The sequence below is a fragment of the Piliocolobus tephrosceles genome, chromosome 5 (assembly GCF_002776525.5).
Source record: "Piliocolobus tephrosceles isolate RC106 chromosome 5, ASM277652v3, whole genome shotgun sequence".
Lineage (NCBI taxonomy): Eukaryota > Metazoa > Chordata > Mammalia > Primates > Cercopithecidae > Piliocolobus > Piliocolobus tephrosceles.
This window is the reverse complement of record NC_045438.1, coordinates 116601690-116624432: the sequence shown is the minus strand read 5'-3', so window position 1 is coordinate 116624432 and position 22743 is coordinate 116601690. Positions and strand designations below refer to the sequence as shown.

At 42.2% G+C, this 22743-nt stretch overlaps 1 protein-coding gene across 1 annotated transcript in view; it reads left to right on the top strand.

Moving 5' to 3' along the window:
• PAQR8 (progestin and adipoQ receptor family member 8) overlaps positions 1-18878 on the top strand; it is a 46251-nt gene extending 27373 nt beyond the window's left edge. Inside the window, exon 2 of the mRNA XM_023213003.3 lies at positions 14306-18878. Coding sequence (XP_023068771.1) covers positions 14358-15422 — 1065 coding nt within the window. The 5' untranslated portion in view covers positions 14306-14357 and the 3' untranslated portion in view covers positions 15423-18878. The remainder of the gene's footprint in view (positions 1-14305) is intronic.
• Positions 18879-22743: the final 3865 nt, after the last annotated feature.

Here is a 22743-nt window from a genome sequence, read left to right as displayed (position 1 = left end):
CCAGTGAATGGACAAAGACAGAGGGTTTAATAAGACATGATGCATTCTACTTCAGCCTGTCGCTAAGCTTCATAGGGGAGGGGTTATATTTGAGCCTGAATTTGAGAGAGAAGTGGGTTTTGCCAGGCACAGCAGGCTACAATAACATTGGCGATGTCAAGTGTGTGGCTTGTTCAGGCAATCAGGACAGTCTGTTCTGCCCTTTTGTATGCAACAAGAATAAAAACGAGTTCTAACAGTGCTCCAGTGTTATTTTACATTATGTTTCTCTGCCTGGCCCCTCCTTTTCCCAAATCTTTGCTTAGGCATTCTTGGTCATAAAAGTGACAAATGGTAGGAGATGATAGACCAAAAACGAACTGATGGTTAGAAATTCAGCCAGCAATTTAAATATTGGTGTAGATACCTCTCAAGTGGATGAACCACATACATAAATAAGATCCAACTCAAATGGTGTTTTCTTTTGAAAACTCACATTTTCGTTATCTTAGATCTCACTGGTTTTTACCTTTAGAAGCAGGCAAAGGATAGTCATTTCACTTTGTTTTTGAACAATGATCTATTGACACATTCTGGGGCATCTTTCCTCTGACTGTTTGCTGATAGAAATAAAGCATAGGTAAGCCAGTGTTCCTGTCTCCAGAGGCTTGCAATTCAATAAGCAGAAGAGAGAAGGCTCTCTACACACACAGTAGTGAAGTAATGGGCACGATGTTCTACTTATGAAAATATGTGGAATAGATACATAAGTGTTGGGGGCGGGGGAGGAATCCAGATGGCCTGGAGAAGGCTTTGTGGTGATTTGGAATTGAACTAAGGCCTTGGGGATATCTAAGGAGAAATGGAGAATAAAGTGACTTGCTTGACTCTTTATAGCAAATAAAAATGCTGGGTCTTAGAACCACCAGGAGTGTACTGTTGTCACTGCAGAAGAGTTAGTGTTTAATTGCTAGGGAACACAACTTTCTTTATATGGTGCTCCAAACCCTTGCTCGATTTGTTATCTGATTTTTCTGCTATGGAGAGGACATTTCCAAGACTGATTTCCTGCCAGTGGAAATGAGCAGCTCTCTTCGTGTTCACCCGGGCTGGCCTAGGTCCTAGCTGGTTTGCAGATCATGATGAAGCTTCCTGCCGGTGAGAAGCTAGATTTAGTTGAGAGGTTGCCTGACTGAAGCCAAACCACACCTAACGAAGCCGATGCTTACACTCATGTAGAAAGTCCAGGGAGACACCTGTCCCTAGGCTTTAATTAGTGGGAGTTTCAGACAGCAGAGTTTACCTTTACTCAAACAAGAAGTCTCAGAGGAACATGATCCTCACACCTGAACTGTTGATTGGCCAGAGCCTGCTCAGTGTGTTCTAGTAAATTGTTCCCAGCTCTGACTTCTCCCACTTGACAGATTAAACACAGATACTATTTATTCCATGTGGCAGGTGCATTCTGTGTCTGTAATGATGCATTTTGAAACCAGTACTTTCTCAAGTGAGATTAGCTGAGATGTAGAAAGTATAGGAAGTGACAGAACAGACAGAAATTCTAGCTTAGAGGGTTCTAGTTGGACAAAGAGAAAAAGGCACTCAGAGGAAATATGCTTTGCTCATCTTCCCCAGGGCACAGCAACAAATTAAGGCTGTCTTTTCTTTCTCCTCTTAGGAATATTATAGGACACCACAGAGGAAAAGATTCATAAGTGGAGAGGTCACTGAGCCCAGAAGGACATATCTTGCTGCCACATCTGTGGCAAAAAGGTGTACCTTACTTTTTTTTTATAGGCACGGTTCAGCCGTACCACAAACCCACATGGTCAGGAAGTGACTCACTTATTAATGCCGTTTGAGCTTGTGTGTTGTGGGAAAAGTCTTTTGATAATATTGTGTATACTGGCTTTTCCAATCTAAGAGAACATCTTTGCTGCATTAACAGTAGATGTTACATACTTTTTTCCCTTTAAACCCCCCATGACCAATGGCTTACACTATGGCAAGTATAGTTAGGTTACTCCTAATAATTAATATGGTATGCTAACTAGTTGAACTCACAGAATAATGCAAGTATGCATGTATTCCTTTATAATGCTGGGGTGTTTATTGGGGAGGGTCTTAATATTTTACCAACTTATGTTTTACCAATTTTTGCATATTTATGTCAAATATTCCTGTTTGCAGAGTAGTACTAACATTTGCTTTCCAATTACAAAAGTTGTAAATGTTTGTTAAAAAGTACTATAATGATAGTATGTCCAGAAGAAAAGTAAAATTCCCCACAATCCTCTCATGTTAATAGCTGTATTGTTTTGATTATATGCACTTCCATACTTCATCTGTACCATGTTTGTATATTTACGAAAATAGGGCTGGGTGGGACACATACTTTAAGTGTTTTGTCCTTTTCATGTCTTTGACTCATTTATTCATTCAAGAAAAATTTGTTTGAGAATGTACAATGTGCTAGTCCATCACTTTTCTGAGTGCAGTGGAGACTACAGTGAAAAACCAATGGAGCACACATATCATGTATCTTTGTATAACAATGAATGTCAATATGCTAGTTATTTTAATAAGTGTAGAGTATTGTGTAGATTTATCTTAATTTACTCAAATACTCCATTTTTGGATGTCGAGATTCTTTTGTTAGGTTTTGTTAAATATAGGGGGGAAATATGCACTGACCATTGGTGAATCTGAATTGATGTTCAAATGATCTCTGCTAATAATAGGATTGCACTGGTAGTGCCACTCTTTCAAATGTGGCTTTACAAATAGTGATATGCTTCTTGGAAGATGTGGCTGTAAAGATCAGTATGAGCCCAGAGGTCTCTCACTTAATGACTATGGAGATCCTGAGGCATGTGAGGCTGTTTCCAACTCCACCTCTGGCTCAAAGGCTGCTTAAAGCACAGTTCCAGTCCTTATAAATGGACACCAGGTTGTCATTTTGGCTGCTATTCCTTTGCAGCCATTTATAGTTATGCAGTGATGTGTGAAGCTGGGCTTCTGTGAATTCTGGAAGCATTTCTTCTGCCTTTGATAGGAACTGCTGCTCATTTGTCCTCTATCCAACAACCAGCAGGTCACTTTCCTGCCATCTGTGTGAGTCCCACACACAGTGACATGAAGTGATGTCACAGGATCTGTTTGTTGGTGATTTCAGCATGCTGCTTGACATTCAGTACAAAGCAAAACATAGCCCAGGTGAATTGTGGAATTTTACAGTATTAGAGGTTATATAGATTACACCCCCATCTTATGGGCAAGGGCACCAAGGCATGGCGAGGTTGAGTAATTTGCTTAAAAGTCACTTAGAGCACTTTGGGAGGCCTAGGCAGGCAGATTGCCTGAGCTCAGGAGTTTGAGACCAACCTGGGCAACACGGTGAAACCCCGTTTCTACTAAAATACAAAAAAAATTTAGCTGGGTGTGGTGGTGTGCACCTGTAGTCCCAACTACTCGGGAGGCTGAGGCGGGACAATTGTTTGAACCTGGGAGGTGGAGGTTGGAGTGAGGCGAGATCGCGCCACTGCACTCCAGCCTGGGTGACAGAGCAAGACTCTCTCAAGAAAAAAAAAAAAAAGTCACATAGTGGTAGAGCTAGAACTAAACATTGGGACTTCTAATTTCTTGCCCAGTGTTCTTTTCAGGGAATCAGCTATTCCAAGTTTGTGGTAGATTCACATAGCATCCTTGTAATAGGTCAGGAAACACTATTGCTTTGGAGTGCTTCTATTTGGCATCCAGATAAAATGTCTTGAGTACCAGACAGTGCCAGTTTCCCAAATATGGAGCTTTTCTTTAATCCCCCACTTTGTTAATTTGGGAGAGGCTTTTTAGGTAGCTTGCTATATGCATAACAGATTTAGTGATCTCATTGCCATTGTGCGTTCCACCAGTAGGCTGATAAATGACCTCAGGTTTATGATTGGAATGTCTCACCCCACCAGTTCTGTAAAGCTAGCCACAGTGAACCATGTGTCTCTTTAATATGAAAGAGGCCCATCAGATTTATGATCATATTTATCTGGGCTAATAGACCTGTTTGGATTATTTGATAGATTCCACTCAGATTCTGTGGAAGTCACATTTTATTCTCTTAGGGAGCATTGGAATCTGATTTAAAAGTAAACTCAGTGTCAGAGCACTGAGAAACTTTGCAGTACTGATTGTTTTTGTAAGGCCAACTGCAAGTTATCTTTGTTAATGAAGCAAAGCAGTATTGCAGCAGCATATTTGAAGTTGTATTTCAAAAAATATTGGAGTTTAGTCATAGAGTGCATTTTTTGAGGCATAGTGGTTAAGAACTCAGACTTGAAAGTCCACTGCTTAGTTACCTCCTGGGTCTATCACATACTGTGTAGCCTTGGACAAGTTACATAATCTCTCTGTGACTCTGTTTCCTTATCTGTGAAATGGGAATGATAATAGTACTGGTGTCAGGTAGTTGATGGGAAGTTTAAATAAGTTAATATTTTCAAAGCACCCAAAACACTGTCTGGTATGTGCTAGACATCATATAAGTGTTTGATACTATTATTCTGACACTTTCTCTCTCTCTTTTTTTTTTTTTTTTTTTTTTTTGAGACAGGGTCTTGCTCTGTTGTCCAGGCTAGAGCGCAGTGGCATAACCATGGCTCACTGTAGCCTCAACCTCCTGGGCTCAAGTGATCCTTCCACCTCAGCATCCTGAGTAACTGGGACTACAGGTGTGCGCCACCATGCCTGGCTAATTTTTAAATTTGTTGGAGAGATAGAGTCTTGCTGTGTTGCCAAGGCTGGTCTTGAACTCCTGGGCTCAAGCTATACTCCCTACTCAGCTTCCCAAAGTGCTAGGATTACAGGTGTGAGCCACTGTACCTGGTCGATTTGGATACTTTCATTCCATCCATTCATTCATTTGTTCATTCAACAGCGATTTCTTGGAATATCGATGTGCTAGGCACAATGCTAATGATAAAAATATTCTCAGCCCTCAAAGGATCTCGCAGTTTAGTGGTCACAGAGACATATAATGCAAACCATGTAGGCATATAGTAAGGAAAGTCCTATAATGAAGGACTATAAGTGCAGTGGCAGTTAGGTGAAGGAGCACCTGAGGGGAAGGCTTCACAGGGGCCATTTGAGATGGGACATGAAGCATGAGTAGGAGTTGGCCAGTGGACATCAGTGGTGTGGGCATTCCAGGCATGCACAGAAGGACAAAGTCCTGAGAGGATGGCAGAATAACTGGAACACAAAGTGGCAGAGTGGGAGATGCTTTGGGGACAGTTAAAGAGACACACAGGTAGGGACCAGGAAGGCCTCCTGTATCCTACAGAGGTTCCTGTGAGAGATAGTAAGGACTCAAATTCAGACGGGCCAATGAGAGGGAATCCAGCAGATGGAGGAGATGGCCAGGAGCAGTGAGTGCAGTGGGCATACCTGTTAGACACGGTTACACCTGTTTCTCAGGTGATAGGAGATGTGCCCAGGTGCTGCTCTGCTTATCCATAAAGTTCCTCTCTGAAAGTTAAATGGTCTCTTATGGGTACTTGACATATTTTGCTGTGTTTTCAGGGGATAACAACTATCACCAAAAACGTGTCATTTCATTGTTTTATTGAAAGTTACTGAAAAGGAAATGCATTTTAGGTAGTTTCCATCAGTCAGAACTAGGAAAACAAAACCGAACCTTAAGAATACAGATGATCCCCAACTTAGGATGGTGTGAAAGTGATACACATTCAATAGAAACCATACTTTGCATTTGGGATTTTGATTTTTTCCAAGGCTAGTGATAGGCAGTGAAATACTCTAGCAATTCTGGGAAGCAGCAGTTAAGCTGCAGCTCCCAGTCAGCCATGTGATCTCAAAACAACCAATGCCCTACAGTGTCCTCTGCTGCCAGATGACTTTCCCCACCTGTAGGCTAATGTGTGTGTTCTGAGCACATTTAAGGCAGGCTAGGCTAAGAGTGGTTAGGCTCAGTAGATTAGGTGCATTAAATGCATTTTCAACTTAACAATGAGTTTACTGGGCTATATAACCCATCATATGTCAATGAACATCTGTATTTGGCTTAGTTCTGTGATTTTATTTTAAAAAGAACACCTAAATGCACAATTTTTGGCTAAAATGTCAAATTATTACCATGAACTTGGGATTTTTACCCCATTTTTCTCTTTCCATTAAAAAAAAAAAAAATTTGCAAGGCTCTTCTAAGATAAGTCTTTAAGATTAGATCCTGGCCGGGCACAGTGACTCACACCTATAATCCCAACACTTTGGGAGGCCGAGGTGGGTGGATCATCTGAGGTCAGGAGTTTGAGACCAGCCTGACCAATATGGTGAAACCCTGTCTCTATTAAAAATTCAAAAAATTAGCTGGGCATAGTGGCATGCACCTGTAGTTTAGTCCCAGCTACTCGGGAGGCTGAGACAGGAGAATTGCTTGAACCCAGGAGGTGGAGGTTGCAGTGAGCCAAGATCATGCCATTGCACTCCAGCCTGGGCAACAAAGCGAGACTTCGTCTCAAAAAAAAAAAAAAAAAAAAAGATTAGATCCCTGTATAATGCAAGGCATTATTCAACATTTTCTAACACTTTCTTATAAACATTAAGTGAATTCATGGTACATATACTCAGTAAAGTGAACTTTTAATTCCAATTCCATTATAATCTGAATCTAATTAAAAATCCTTAAAGGAGATAGGGCAGTTCAAATGTCCCACTGCTCTAGATGTGTCCAAATGAATGTCCCCAATGGGCACTTCAAACTCAACATTTTCCAACATGTCATTCAGCCCAGACTTGACCCAGGGAGGCAGTATTATGACAATTCCCAGAAGTGTTACCAAAAAAAAAAATACTCCTTTTTGATTTTAAAAAATTACATTAAAATCAATTATAAGGTAGAAAATATGTGTGGACAGATTTATTTTTACTAAGTTGTATCCTTCAGTGGGCTCTTTATTTGAAATATTACTAGGACTTTATGTGCATGTTTTGCCTCTTGAAAGTACTATTCCATGACTGACCATTTTGTTATTATTCTGTTTTCTTCCTTAAAAGTGGATAGACAGGAAATCACCTCCTCCCACCCACCCTTTTTATGAGGACAATGACTCTGAGTAATTGATTGTCTTAGGCATAGTCACACACCTGAGTAGAGCAAATACTAATAGCCAGACTTCCTGACTCTCAATCCATTACTTCTTTTTTTCTTCACCTTTGCAGAAGTATAGGAAATCGGTGCCATGAGCCTGGGCCTAAAGAACTGTTCATTCAGTAAATAATTGTAAGGTGTCTTCTATATGCCAGATATTATTTTCAACATGGGGACTTCTGCACCTAACAGTCCCTGCCTTTAAGGAGCTTGTGGCTAATGGGAAAGTAAGTGGAGTAAATGAATGAACCCAGCTCCATGAATGAAGCAAACTGGGAGTCTAATGAGGGCTGGAGAGAACCCTAAGCCAGTCTGGGAGTTAAGAAGAACTTCCTGGTGGAGCCGACTTCCAGGTAGAGTGTTGAAAATGAGCCACAGTTGCTGGGCTAGAGCTTACTAAGTTTGCATGCATGGGAGATGAACTCCAAGTGTCAAGAACTCCCAATATTAAGAGTATTAAGATCTGGACCAACAAAGTGGTCTTAGAGGTATGGGCTCTGGGAGAGGAGGCTGGAATAGGAAGGTCAACAGAGAAAGGATCTGTTTGAATAATTAGGGCTTAGAATTTGTATTGTAAACAAACAATGGTGAGCTGTTGAAGAATTTTGAGGAGGGAATGATAATCAAATTTCCTTTTTTAAACTGTTGCCCTGAATGAAATGAGGGTTGGGCATGTGAGTTAGGAGAGTCATTATTGATGAAGAAAGGTCAGTTATGAGACTGCTATTGTCATCATTAACATAAGTTAATTCTGAAGGCCTAAATTAAGGGAGAGCAGTAGAAATGGAAAAGGCAAATGGATTCCAGAAATGTTGAGATAAAATCAGCAAACCTTGATTCTGATTAGATGTAGGGAATGAGTCAAGTCTGGGTTGAAGGAAATGTCTGAAGATGAGTTTGAAGTGCCCATGGGAGACATTCTTTTGAACACATCTAGAGCAGTTGGATATTTGAATTCAAACCTCATGAAAGATCTGGCTGGAAATCAGCAGATACAGGTGCTAGCTGAAGCTAAGGGCCTGGGAGAAGTGCCTATCTGAGAGACACTGTGGATGGTGAAAAGGTGGCAGGTACCACAATTGACAGGGATGGTGGGAGAAGAAAGCCCAAGGTGGGGCCAGAGTGGGTAGTGTCATTGTCACTTAAGCCAAGAGAGGAGGCATTGGTTAGCATTGGGAATCCTTGCAGAGCTCAGGGGAGATGAGCATTGAAACAGGGTAATAGTTTCAGGGGAGAGAAATGACTCCCATTTCCTCTGTAACATCAGACCTAAACTTTCACTAATTCCACTGCACCTAGCCCACTCCCTTCCTCATTACTCCCCAATAGCCCCTCTGCTCATAGACCTACCAGGAAGTCATACCATTCCTATGCTCTTATTTTGCCTCTTTGCTAGAATGCCCCAATTCTCACTTGTCTGAGCTCTATCCAGCCTTCTAGGGCTAACATAAGCCCACTTCCCCCCAAGGCTGCCCCCGCATACTCTGAGTGTGTTTTCTTCTATAGATCTATTTGTATTTCGCTCTACTTTACACTTGATTATGTGGGTCATCTGGTATTGGCTATTGATTCATGAAGTTTGACTCTTCCAAACTTCTTGAAGTAAAGGGTCTTACTGTATTCTTCTGCGGCTTTTGTAGCCTGGAATAGTGTTGAACAGATAATCCTTGCTCTGAAAAAGATTTCTGGTTGATCAAAATTGTAAGACTTGAAATTATACAGTTCATAAAAATTCTTGAGGAAGATTTAAATTTCAGCTGTCCAGGAGTTGGAGTGAACCCTGTACAAAGGAGATTGTTCTAAGGTAGAATCTTGGTCAGCTGATAGTCACATCAGGTTAGGGAGGAGGGCGTGGGAACAGAGGTCAGAAGTGAGGGAGGGGCTCTTTACTCAGTGCAGCCACATGGAAGGCTGGGAGGATTCAACATCATGATGACAGTATGTGGTTTCCTCCAAAACGGGCTCAAACTTTACAGCTGGTCCTTTGAATCATGGAAGCATTGCCCATTCCTGCTTGGTGAAAGTGAGGCCTAAGAGGGAGAGGGGCAGACCCCACTTCACAGTGGCTTCTGAAGTTAATGAGGATAAAAGAATTATAACTCATAGTACCATTTTTGTGGCTGTGTTAGCTGCTCTCAAAGGCAGAATTTCATGGCAGGGGAAGAGGTGGTTGCTAAGGAAATGACAAAGAGAGGGAAAAAAGAAAAACAACCCAAACCCTTTTTCTGACCACAAGGTTAGAATTTTTTTTTTTTTTTTTTTTTTGAGGCAGAGTTTTGCTTTTGTTGCCCAGGCTGGTGTGCAATGGCATGATCTTGGCTCACTGCAACCTCCACCTCCTGGGTTCAAGTGATTCTCCTGAGTAGTTGGGATTACAGGAGCCTGCCAACACACCCAGCTAATTTTTTGTATTTTTAGCAGAGACAGGGTTTCACTATATTGGCCAGGCTGGTCTCGAACTCCTGACCTCAGGTGATCCGCCCACCTCGGCCTCCCAAAGTGCTGGGATTACAGGTGTGAGCCACCGCGCCCAACCTTAGAATTTTTCACAACCTTGCACTACCAAAGGGAAATTTAAGTCCTTTGTTGCTGTTCTTGTTTTTGAGACGAAGTCTCGCTTTGTCACCCAGGCTGCAGTGCACTGGCACGATCTCGGCTCACTGCAACCTCCTCCTCCTCGGTTCAAGTGATTCTCCTGCCTCAGCCTTCCTAGTAGTTGGGATTACACGCACCGGCCACCATGCCCAGCTAATTTTTGTATTTTTAGTAGAGATGGTGTCTCAACATGTTGGTCAGGCTGGTCCCGAACTCCTGACCTCAAGCAGTCCACCCGCCTCAGCCTCCCAAAGTGCTGGGATTACAGGCGTGAGCCACTGCCCTTGGCTGGGAAATTTAAGTCCTTTTTACCCTCAGATGACAGATCTTTGTGACCCTCTCATTCCTGAGAGAGGTAAGGAATCATATTCTGAGTTAGAGGCCACGGTGTTTGTATACCTGGACTCTCAGATTCCTTTGTGGGTATTGGGTTACACACTCCAGGGGGTGGAGCTGTTAAGAAGACCCTGAGATCTCGGTGGCTGCATTTTAAATATCTCATTTAAATAAGGGCAATGATGATTCTGCCAATTTATTTCCCCGGTGCACCTTTTCTTTTGAAGTTAATATCCTTTTGGACTTGTACCTTTCTGCTTCTTAGTTCTATAAATCTCTTCCTAGTTTATTTTCTGTAAGAGTGAAGTAGAAATAATTTCCAGAAAAGAACTTGTCAACATAAAGTCATGAGGGAGGCTGGTGAAACGAGAACTAGAAGGAACTGTCAGAGCTCTGCAGTCATGGTCTTCTGCAGACCAACAATAAGGCAGTATCATGTTCTGTCCTTTCTCCCTCAGAACAGACAGATATGCCAGTTAGTTCTCAGATCTGAATTGTGCTCTCTTCCAATCGCTAAACTACTAAAACCCTAAGTTTTAGTCTTTAGAAATTCAGTTGAGTTGTCAGTTTATAAGAACCTGCTATGTGATGGATATGCTATTTTAAGGATATGAAAATAAGTAGGAATTGTGTGGTTATATATTATTTAACTCTGGATGCAGGAATCGTCTGATTGGGTTCCCAAAGATGAGAGAAATAGCCTTGATTTTAGACAGCATGCAGACAGGGCTACTGGGAGCATCTTTGGGGATTCCTTCTTCTATAGCTTTATAACCCCAGTGACTCACCTTGATTTCTCCTAGCCATAAAATTAGACTGGTAATTTCATCTGGTTTGCTCTCTACTTCACAAGAGGGTAGTAGAAGATTATATCTAAACAATAGAGCACTTTAATTCCCCAGAACTCCAACAAGCCCAGCACCTCCAGATTATATGTTGCTAACAGCAACAGGACAACGTCCCGGGCCCATTCCTGTAGTTCGTCCACCAAGGTCAGTTGGAGAAACCTCCATCCGGAACTGAACTCTTAGGCACTCGGATCCCTCTGCTGGCTTCTGCTAGCAGAAGCACTGCTTAGCTTTTTCTTTTCTTTTTGTTTTTAAATGAATTCAGGTATTCTAATTAGCATTTTCTTTCTCTCTCCCACACTCCCTCTTTCTGTGTTTCTCTTTCTGGCCGACTCTGTAATCTTTAATACATTTCTCTTGGTGTCTTTAATTCCTACATTGAGCATGAGTTCATAGCCCATTTCTGGTAGAAGACCACTGTCTGATGGGTGCTGGCTAAATGAATGCCTCAATACAGGGTTATAGGGGCTGCCATAGAAATAGGTTCAAGGTATGGAGGGGACATTAGGCCCTGACCTCATGAATGATTCCTGCATCTCATATCAGTGATGGTCGTAATAATGGCAAGTACTAATGCAGACTTGGAACCAAGCACTTTGTTAAACACTTTACAGGCATTATGTCATATAGTTCTTTTTCAGCCCTGTAAGGTAGCTTCTCTGTTGTTTACTCCACAGATAACAAAGCTCAGGCTGGATTCATGCAGCTTGTTGATGGTGGGGATCAGGATGTGAGCTCAGGTCTCTCTGGCACCAATGTCATAACTGCAAACTACAGTGACCTCAGATGCTCCAGGCTTTCCAAGCCCGTATCTTGGCAGAAGTTCTTTGACCTTGCTCTCTGCCTACAAGTCTCTTCCGCCTTTATCTTTTCTCAGGAATTCTGATTTTTCTTCAAGATTCAGTTCAGGGTCACTTTGAGAGGGCTATACCCCCCATCCTTTCCCTGTTTTGGTTGTTTGCTGAGACCCCTGTGAACCAGTATTTGTCTCTAATGGAGCACTTATTGCACATTTTTGTGTTGATTCCCCTACATGTCCGTTTCCCCAGTGAACTTTGATCTCTTTGAAGGCAGGAAGTGTATCTTACCAGTCTTTGTATCCCTAGTACATAGTACAGAGCCCAGCTCATAGCAATAAAAATGACAGCAATACTTCACATTTACTATGTACTCATCTTGGGCTGGGCAGAGTGCTAAGCACTTCATTTTTTAGACCCTCTCATTTAACTATCGTACAACCCATATAATATATAGAATTATGAAGAAACTGAGGCTGACAGAATTCTATAACTTGCCCAAGGTCACCCCAGTAAGTGGCAAAACTGGAGCTTGACTCCAGGTCTCCCTGAACTTCTTTACATTTTATTAATTTTCATGCCCTACACTTTTTTACCTGATTAGGTATTTTTTCTCTTTCAATATTGATTGAGATGTATGAGTAGGAATTACATTTTCTTTGCTAAAATTAGTAAGCACCTTGAACAGTACTTGCTGTATGTGCTCCAGTTGAGGGTCTTTGAAAGAAGGGGTGCATTTAGATAAATCAGATATTGAACTTTTCTGAAGAAAAAAGCTTGGGAAACATAATTACATAAGGTAACTAGAAATGCTCAAAATCTATTTCTTTACCTAGCAACTTCACATGAAATTTTGCAGCAGTTTTATGAAATATTTTATGAAATAATTGCTGTATTCGTCTGTCACCGAGAAATACAAGTATAAGTTAAACATTTCTGAAGCCTGAAATCACTGAGTACAGTTTTAATTACCCAAGAGAGGCAAATCTAAAACCACTTGCTTTTCAGAGCATAATTTTAAAAAATGAACAACAGTCTTTGCAATTAGATTTTATGTTAAATTTAGGTCACATGTTAATTTTAACTGTAAGGATATCCTAGAATGTGCATTGTTCTTTAGCAACCTAACTGATAAGTCAATTTGCCTCTCTTAAATATGAGGCTTAGTCAGTTGCTCACCTCATACTTTCAAAGTACCAGTGAAATTAGCAGATAGTTTAAGATTAGGTAGGTGCTAAAGAAATACAGTCTATCATTAGCGATATCAAGATTTGTAATTCTTATATTTCAATACGATATTTCATGCTATTAAAGCCTATTACATTTTAATATTGAGAAAATCTCATATCCTTTAAAGGCTACCTTACTAATAGATATAATTAAATCTTGATAATCATTAAGTCATTGATATCACTAAATTATGTTAGGGTAGCTAACATTTCCATTTTACAAGATTTAACTTTGCCTCACACTAAGTGTAGTAAACATAGAATATTGGGACAGGCCAGGCATGGTGGCTTACGTCTGTAATTCCAGCAATTTTGGAGGCTGAGGCGGACAGATAATTTGAGGTGAGAAGTTCGAGACCAGCCTGACCAACGTGGTAAAACCCCATCTCTACTAAAAATACAAAAATTAGCTGGGCATGGTGGTGCATGCCTGTAATACCAGCTACTTGGGAGGCTGAGGCAGAAGAATTGCTTGAACCTGGGAGACGGAAGTTGCAGTGAACCAAGATTGTGCCACTGCATTCCAGCTGGGCAACAGAGCGAGACTCTGTTTCAAAAAAAAAAAAAAAGCCTTGGGAGGCCGAGATGGGCAGATCACCTGAGGTCGGGAGTTTGAGACCAGCCTGACCAACATGGAGAAACCCCATCTCTACTAAAAATACAAAATTAGCAGGCGTGGTGGCACATGCCTGTAATCCCAGCTACTTGGGAGGCTGAGGCAGGAGAATCGCTTGAACTCGGAAGGCGGAGGTTGTGGTGAGCTGAGATGGCGCCATTGCATTCCATCCTGGGCAACAAGAGTGAAACTCCATCTCAAAAAAAAAAAAAAAGAAAAGAAAAGAAAGAAAAAAAATATATTGAGACAGTAAGAGATCTTAGTCCAACTCCATTATTCTACAGATGAAGAAAAGGAGGCTCAAAAAAGCTGTCTGCAGCTCCTTGCTTTCTCTACTGTACCAGAAAGCCATGTTCCATTAAAATAACCACAGATCCTAGCCGGCCTGGTGGCTCATGCCTGTACTAACACTTGGGGAGGCCGAGGAGGGAGGACTCCTTGAGCCCAGGAGTTTGGACCCAGTCCAAACGCTGCACATAGCGACACCCCTGTCTCTACAACAACAGCAGCAACAAAAAATTATCCGGGCATGTTGGCGAGCATCTGTGGTCCTAGCTACTCTGGAGGATTACTTGAGCTCAGGAATTAGAGGTTGCAGTGAGCTGTGATCGTGTCACTGCACTCTAGCCTGGGCGACAGAACGAGATCCCGTCTCAAAAGAAAAGAAAATAGCCATAGTTCCTTGTCTATCTTAGCTGCATTCGTGTCTCACTGCCGCTTTGCCAATTTTCCTTTCTTTTCTGCAGGTTGCATTACCTGTCCTGAGTGCGTGGCACGGAGCGCAGGCGGGCCACGGCCATGACGACCGCCATCTTGGAGCGCCTGAGCACCCTGTCGGTCAGCGGGCAGCAGCTGCGCCGCCTGCCCAAGATCCTGGAGGATGGGCTTCCCAAGATGCCTTGCACTGTCCCGGAAACAGATGTGCCCCAGCTCTTCCGGGAGCCTTACATCCGCACCGGCTACCGCCCCACTGGTCACGAGTGGCGCTACTACTTCTTCAGCCTCTTTCAGAAACACAATGAGGTGGTCAACGTTTGGACCCATTTACTGGCAGCCCTGGCTGTCCTCTTGCGATTCTGGGCCTTTGCCGAGGCTGAGGCCTTGCCATGGGCGTCTACCCACTCCCTGCCCCTGCTCCTTTTCATCCTGTCGTCAATCACTTACCTCACCTGCAGCCTTCTGGCCCACCTGCTGCAGTCCAAGTCAGAGCTCTCCCACTACACCTTCTACTTTGTGGACTACGTTGGCGTGAGCGTTTACCAATATGGCAGCGCTTTGGCTCATTTCTTCTACAGCTCTGACCAGGCCTGGTATGAGCGGTTCTGGCTTTTCTTCTTGCCAGCAGCTGCCTTCTGTGGCTGGTTATCTTGTGCTGGCTGTTGCTATGCCAAATATCGTTACCGGAGGCCTTACCCAGTCATGAGGAAGATCTGTCAAGTGGTGCCGGCAGGGCTGGCCTTCGTCCTAGACATCAGCCCTGTGGCACACCGTGTGGCGCTCTGCCACCTGGCTGGCTGCCAGGAACAAGCAGCCTGGTACCACACTCTCCAGATCCTCTTCTTCCTGGTTAGCGCTTATTTCTTCTCCTGCCCGGTGCCTGAGAAGTACTTCCCGGGTTCCTGTGACATCGTAGGCCATGGGCATCAGATCTTCCATGCCTTTCTGTCCATCTGCACACTCTCCCAGCTGGAGGCCATCCTCCTGGACTACCAGGCGCGGCAGGAGATCTTCCTGCAGCGCCATGGACCCCTGTCTGTCCACATGGCCTGCCTCTCCTTCTTCTTTCTGGCTGCCTGCAGTGCTGCCACCGCAGCCCTTCTGAGGCACAAAGTCAAGGCCAGACTGACCAAAAAAGATTCCTGAGGCTGGCAAGTGGGGCAACGTGTGGAGGAAGCCCCTCATAATTTGGAGAAAACTTGATACAATAGAAGTTGACTTTGAAAGGATTGGCTTTTAAATTAATACATATATCCAAGGATATGTTATAGCTGCAGTGTTTGAAAGCCAAAGGAGTTAAGAGTTTTGTTGTTGTTAATGAAAGGAATACTCCTTTTCCTTTTGGATCATAGCTTAACAAGGCACAGGAAGGGAAGGGATCTCTCATAAGATTCATGAGACACTGAAATAAGGAGAATCGTCTTCATGCCTGAAAATTTAGCAAAATTCTGACTATGGCCTCCAGGGGCAATTCCTAAAAGCTGAATAGATAATAAAATCAGACTGGAAAGTAAGTAGGTGGCTGGTCCTCACCCTGTTGGAATGGCTATCCTACTATGCTCTTCTTTGGTAATGGAATAAATTGACCCAAGGACCCAACTTCATTTGGATTTCAAATTGTCCAGAGTGGGAAAGGCTTCAAGATGACATAATGAATTACTCAGTTCATCTGATTTCTGGTGTCTCCTTTCTCGACAACTATAATACTAACCCTTTTCTCAGGATAACTGTCTACCTGGCAGTTTTCTCTGAAGTGCTGTTCACTCCCATCCCTACCTTGCATGGTGATATAAAGGACTAGGAAGCAGTCACACTTCCAGGAAATGCTTGGATTCATGTGGACATTCAGAAAGCTTATTCTCATATAATACTAATGTAAACAGTACTAGAAATTACAGTGCCAAGAGCCACCAGGAGGCCCAGCCAATAAGCGTAGATACTACATGGTGTCATGGGACCCGTTCTATTTTATACTGGTGGACAACAGGATTACTTGAGAGTTATCAGGGCTGCCTAACAGACCAGGAGATCTGGGGGTTGCAGCAGGGAATCTCCATATTTGACCAGCATGTTTTAAAAGCTCTTGGTAGGATTAGTTGGTTCTAAGGATCCCTCTAGGGACCTCATTATTTCAAGAGGAACCCAAGGTTCAGTCTCCTACATAGATGCTGTCCCACAAAGGACCCACATAACTAACCCAGCTCAGGGTTCTCAGGCAGGCAGTTCTGCATCAGCTTAGAGCAGAACCCTTAAAATACTCAAGTACTGGGATAGGCAAGCATGTGCGTTTACTGTGGGTTAGTTCTTTAAACCTCCTTTGGGTGAGAACGTGAGAACCAGGCACCCTGGTTTGGAGCATTGCTGCCCAGAAGCTTCTATGGGATTGGTGGTGCTTGGGATTGATGTGTTCTGGCCATGCAGCCCTCTCTGAGGATTGACTTCTACGCTAATCCAGTGAAGGAGGCTGTGTCAAAAGAAGGGCTCAGAAGCCCTTTTCAGAGGCAATGATTCCTGTCAGTATGAGGTCCCTTATTTACTAAAAAGGGACATGATTTAACTCCAGTTTGATGAACCTCCTCTGAATTTACTTTGTTGTCTTCAAATCTTTTGTTTTCTTCCTTTCTCTGAGATTTGTGGGTTTTGTGCCTTATAAATGGAAATGTATGAACACTTAATATATGCCCATGTAGAATTTTCTGTTTTGGGTTATTGGGATCAGAAAAAATATATATTGCTCTTCAACTAGTGAATGAAAGAAACTTCAGAAAGCTAAAATTGCTTATCAATCAAAAGACTTAACCTGTATTTTGGCCACAAACAAAAAAAGATATTCAACTGAAGCTTTCCAATAATCTTCATATCAAGAAAGCATGCTTCTTGTCAGCTACATTGTTTTCTTAGATGGATTTCTCCTGTTAATCCTCAAATATCTGAACTTCTGTGTTACCCAAGTGTCTTATACAAGCTTCTGGTGTCTAGGACAAATTTATGGCAAATAAAATTAGCAAAACTGAACTGGGTTGAACTGAACAAGAGGATGGGGGAATTGTGCACATACATTGTTAGTAGAGGGTCAATTTAAAATAGGGACTAGAAATTGAAGTTTTCTTTATTATGGATTCAAAGACTGTATTATTTTGAAAGTTGGAAGGAGAAGGGAGGGAAGAGAGCAGAAGGGAAGAGGGTGTAAGTCAAACTCTTTAATATAACTGGTGGTATTGTGGGCAGAGATCTTTAGTTCAAATCCACGTATTTTTAAAAAGAGAGAACCGGAGGTAGAGCAGTGATCAGGTGGGTACACAGACCAGTGCCAATCTGAACATTGTTAATGGCCTGTGACATGAAGAGCACAGGAAGAGGCATTAAGATACTGCCATACAGTTTTAATTTATACAAGTATTGGCCCCTCAACTGGTTGGAAATTTTTTTCTTAAATCTCTTTTTCTGAGTCAGGGTCTTACTCTGTTGCCCAGGCTAGAGTGCAGTGGTGCAATCATGGCTCACTGCAGTCTCGACCTCCCCAGCTCAAGCAGTCCTCCCACCTCAGCCTCCTAAGTACCTGGCACTACAGGCGCATGCCACCACACCTGGCTAATTTTTGCATTTTTTGTAGGGACGGGTTTTGTCATGTTGCTTAGGCTGGTCTTGAACTCCTGAACTCAAGTGATCTGCCCACCTCAGCCTCCCAAAGTGTTGGGATTACAGACATTAGCCATCACGCCTGCCCTAGAAACAGCTTTTTAATAGGAGATATTTGAGAGGCATTGAGGTAGGAGACTCTATGACATGCCCTCAGAATATCAGAATCTTCTAAGAAATAAACTAGGAAATGCAGATGTTTTTAACTACTCAGACTTTTGAGGAATTACTCCTTTTAAAACATTTTTGTTAAAGTTTATTGTATCAGTAAGGAAACAGACCTAGTTTAAAAGGAATAATTAACAATTTTATAAAGGAAATGGCTATCTTATTCCACCATAGCCCCTCCAACATATCTACTGGAAATTCTGCTAGTTAACTTTCTCTCTCTCTCGTTAATTTAGACTTTCAACCTATGAAAATGTAAATACCTTCGAAAAAACTAAACTATCAGTCATTTACATCTTCTCATGAATGAAATGCAGTATAGGGAGAGGACATGGCAGGACACACTAAACCGGGGACACATTTGCCTACTTATCTCTTGCCTGATTCTTCCTGACCTGTATTTACTGATGAGCTAATAATATTTGTAAGACTCTAGGGGTTCATTTCCCATTTCAGCGGAAAGTACTTCACTCAATAACAATATTCGCAAGAGTCTTCTACTGGAAGCTAGAAAGAAATAGGAGTTTAAGTCCATAGAATGAAGGTAGTTATTCCTGCCTCTGTTGCCCACCTGTTCACAAAAAGTACCTTTATGCTTGAAAACATTAGGTTCTTTGGTTACTGCACTGTAGTTTCAAATGGATCCTCCAGATGGCATTCATGTCTTAGAAAGGGCACAGCCATTGTCCCCAAGGCTTCCGCCTACTAATTCTAGTGGTCTTGTGTTTTTCTTGATTGCTTGGCAAAGTAAGAATGGAGCTATTTTCCGTCTATATAAATCTTCTTATATGAATAACCATTAAAGTGATTTTGTATATGCATTGTTGTAGTGTCAGCAGTTTAAAGCAACAGCCACCTTGTTTCTTTGACAAGGTCTTAACAAGGACTACCTTGAAGAGGCCCCCTCTAAAAGGTTCTGTTTATACAAACATTGCCAGGAAAAGGAGGTCAGGACACTTTACCTCCACCAAGAAGCAGGAAAGTATAAAAACTTAAAAAAAACTCTATATCCCATCCTCCATACACATATACACACACACACCCTAATACCTATTCGTGAGTAGAACAAATTGCTTCCCCACAAAATGCTATGAAGTTGATTTCTCTGAAGATTTCAGTGTAATTAAATAAGTACTCCTAGTTTCATAGATAATAGTGTAGAAGATTTCAAAATTTTTAAGTCATTGGCTATAATTTTATAAATGTAAAAATGATGAATTATGATTCAACTATAGCAGGGACTACAATGTACGAGTTGTGAAATGTGGCATCTATCAACTAATTTTGTAGCCTTCACAGATTGAAAGAGCTGTGTAAAAGGTGATTCTCTAAGCAACTGCAGCTTCAGGCTATAGTACTATCACAATCACTAAGAAAACAGCATTTCTATGGCTGGAGGCTCCACTGGTTGAATTATGGTTGTCATTCTTGCCCAAACCCTTTTTTGTCACCAGCAGGGGCCCTAGGCAGTTTGAAAATGCTTCTGTTGTTACTGTTACTAGTTTAACCACTCTTCAGTTATTAATTTAGCAAGAATTTATTGCGCATCTATTGGTGAAAAGTACCACATTGGCTCTGGAGACACCACAGTGTGGAAAAACACACCCTGTGGGCAGAGAGTCTGCCCTCTGCTAAATGAGTGCCTAGCAGAGAGTCTGTCGTCTGCTAAATGAGTGCCGGCATCTTTTCCTTGGGCCATGAGGGTCCCTCTCTCCAGATCATGGTTCCAATCACAGCCTGAGGGCCAAGAAGCTGGGACCTGGTTTGGGCCAGAACCTCTTCATAAGGATTAAGCTCTCTTTCCCCTTTACCTCCAGAAGTTGGAAACCTCTTCCCCTGTAGCAAGACAGTCACCTTAAAGTTGCCTCTACTTCCCGTTACTCCTACAACTTCTCCAACCCTTCTCACTGCCCTCTACTTGTTTTAACTCAGTCCTAGGGATCCTTGACACATCTAGACAGAGAGAGGAGCCCTAATTTCCACAAGCACTAGAGACTTCCCAGGTACATAGTCCCATCCTTCAAGGAAGGGGATGTGTGGTTCCAACCTGAGTACAGGTTCCTGACTTGGTAAGTTGAAAACAGCATGCTGCACTCTGGCTACCTCCTTTATAAAAGTAACAACCATATCCGTTGTGGAATTATTATAGAAGTAATTTAATATGGAAGGGAAATCATTGCATCAAAAAGATAATTCATTTAAATATTAACTTTGGGAGCATATCTATCTATGGTAAGGGCTTTTGTTACATAACAGGATTCTCACTGGAAAAGGTATTCACTATATTTTGAGATTGCAGGAGGTCCAGACCATATGGAAGGCTACAGAATAACAGCTCAAATTTTATTGTGCATTATGATTTCTAAAACATTTCCACATCAATATGAGCTGCTAAACTACGAGGTAAGTAAGGCCAAACAGGTCTCCATTGAACTAGGAAACACTGGAAAGGTATAGTGACTGGTTTGAAGCCACACAACTAGTTATAACATTTAAACTCATTTTTCCTTCCGATAAATTCACGGTCCAGCCAATCAGAAACATCAGCACCAAATACTTGCAGAGCTTTTTACAGCAAATGAAGCACTTTTATGCATTATGTACACTTTGACATAATCTTTTAACTTTTGATCCTAATATCTCATGCATAGCCAGGGTTGCATCATTTCTTTTTGAGTTAAAGCAACTTCACTCCACTCACATCCTTGGATGCGGCATAAAGCATTCATTGCATCACAGAGGCTTCTCAGAACCCCAAAGTTCATTGTCCACGGACCGTTGGTGGCTGGATTATAAAGTCAAGTCCTACTCTCCAGTCAGTTTCCTGAAAATATGTTTGGATCCTTGGATGAGAAAGTCCTGCCAAATCTCAAATCCTCCCTTTTATCTTTTGATGGGATTGTCAGTTCTTTAAACAGTCAGCTTTCCCAGGGATTTTGACAAGAGATATGAACTTGAACATGGGATTTTAAAAATGTTTCTCTGCCATATGAAAGAGTTTTGCAGACTTAATAGAAAGCACAAAAAAATCGTTAATTATTTCTTAAAGCAATATATGCTTATTAAAGAAACTAGAAAAGTAGGAAGAAAAGATAATCCTTGGACCCATCAGTAAACTAAAATCCCTGTTAGGGAAAAATAAGACTTATGTCAAAATATTGTCAATGGTAAAAGGTATAGCAGTGTCATGCAAAGATTCCTGAAAAAATCAGATGACTGTAAACTAGAATTTTTTTTTTTTTTTTTTGAGAGGGAGTCTCGCTCTGTAGCCCAGGCTGGAGTGCAGTGGCATGATCTCAGCTCACTGCAAGCTCCACCTCCCGGGTTCACACCATTCTCCTGCCTCAGCCTCCCGAGTAGCTGGGACTACAGATGCCCGCCACCATGCCCGGCTGATTTTTTGTATTTTTAGTAGAGACGGGGTTTCACCGTGTTAGCTAGGATGGTCTCGATATCCTGACCTCGTGATCTGCCCGCCTCGGCCTCCCAAAGTGCTGGGATTACAGGCGTGAGCCACCGCACCCGGCCATAAACTAGAAATTTTAAGCAGCCTAGTTAGTACTTTATTCTCTAAGTTACAAAATCAACCGTCTGGCTCAGTTTACAGGAGTACTGAGACAGTGACATTACACTCCCTTCTGACATTACATTATATAGGTAATTTGATGATGATGTGGCTGATACTGTCTCATTAATCCAAGCCAATGATACATTATCTCTCATGTTGAAAGAATTGTGTGGAATGTTTCTTCTGAATCAAGCTCTCAGAGAAGACTGTGCTAGAAATACCTTCACTGGAGTTAAGGACTGGCCTGTTGAACCGGTGAGTATGTAGATTCATTGACAGCCCTTCCACAGTGAACACTACTAGGTATCAGCCTCTGTTCTAGGCACCCAGGATACAGGAATGAACAAAACACTAATTCCTGCCCTTATGGAGAAACAGTGAACCAAATCAATAAATTATATATTAGAAGGTGATGGTGCCAAGAGAAACAGAGAGCAAGGAAGAGAGAGAGACTAGAGGAGTGGGTAAGTGCGCCATTTTAAACAGGATCAGGGAAGAATACCAAGAAAGGTGATGGAGCCAGCTCTGTTTCTCACCCAGGCAAAGGGAAGAAGTGCAAGGGCTCTGAGCCCAGGGCATGCCAGGAATGGCCAGGAGGCCAGTGTGAACAGAGAGGCAGAGTAAAGCAGAAGAAGAGAACAGGTTGTACAGGTCTTGTGAAGACTTTTGCTTTTACTGTGACTTTGGGAATGGGGCATGTGGGGAAGAATTCTGTCCAAGGAAATTCAGGGTAGCTATCTATCGATATGGATTAGTTACTAATTGCACATTACTTTGCCTTTAGCAAACAGAGCAAATTCTATTTCCTGCAATATGCACAAAACCAGATTGGCATCAAGTTATTCCATGTGTAGGCCTGGCCCAGCAAACTGTGTTCCTGTGGCCACACGCTCATGCTTGCAGAATTCTTCCCAGATTCCTCCCAGAGCCTTTTTAAAGTGCCCAGAATGTTGACCTCTGCTTCCGACATAGTCTTTGAATGTTTTCTCATTCTTTGGACACTAGTTTGTACTCTGGATAATCCTCTGGGCAGAAGTGGAATGACATGTCTAGGGCAGAGCCTGTAAATTGGGGATAATAACAGTTTACATT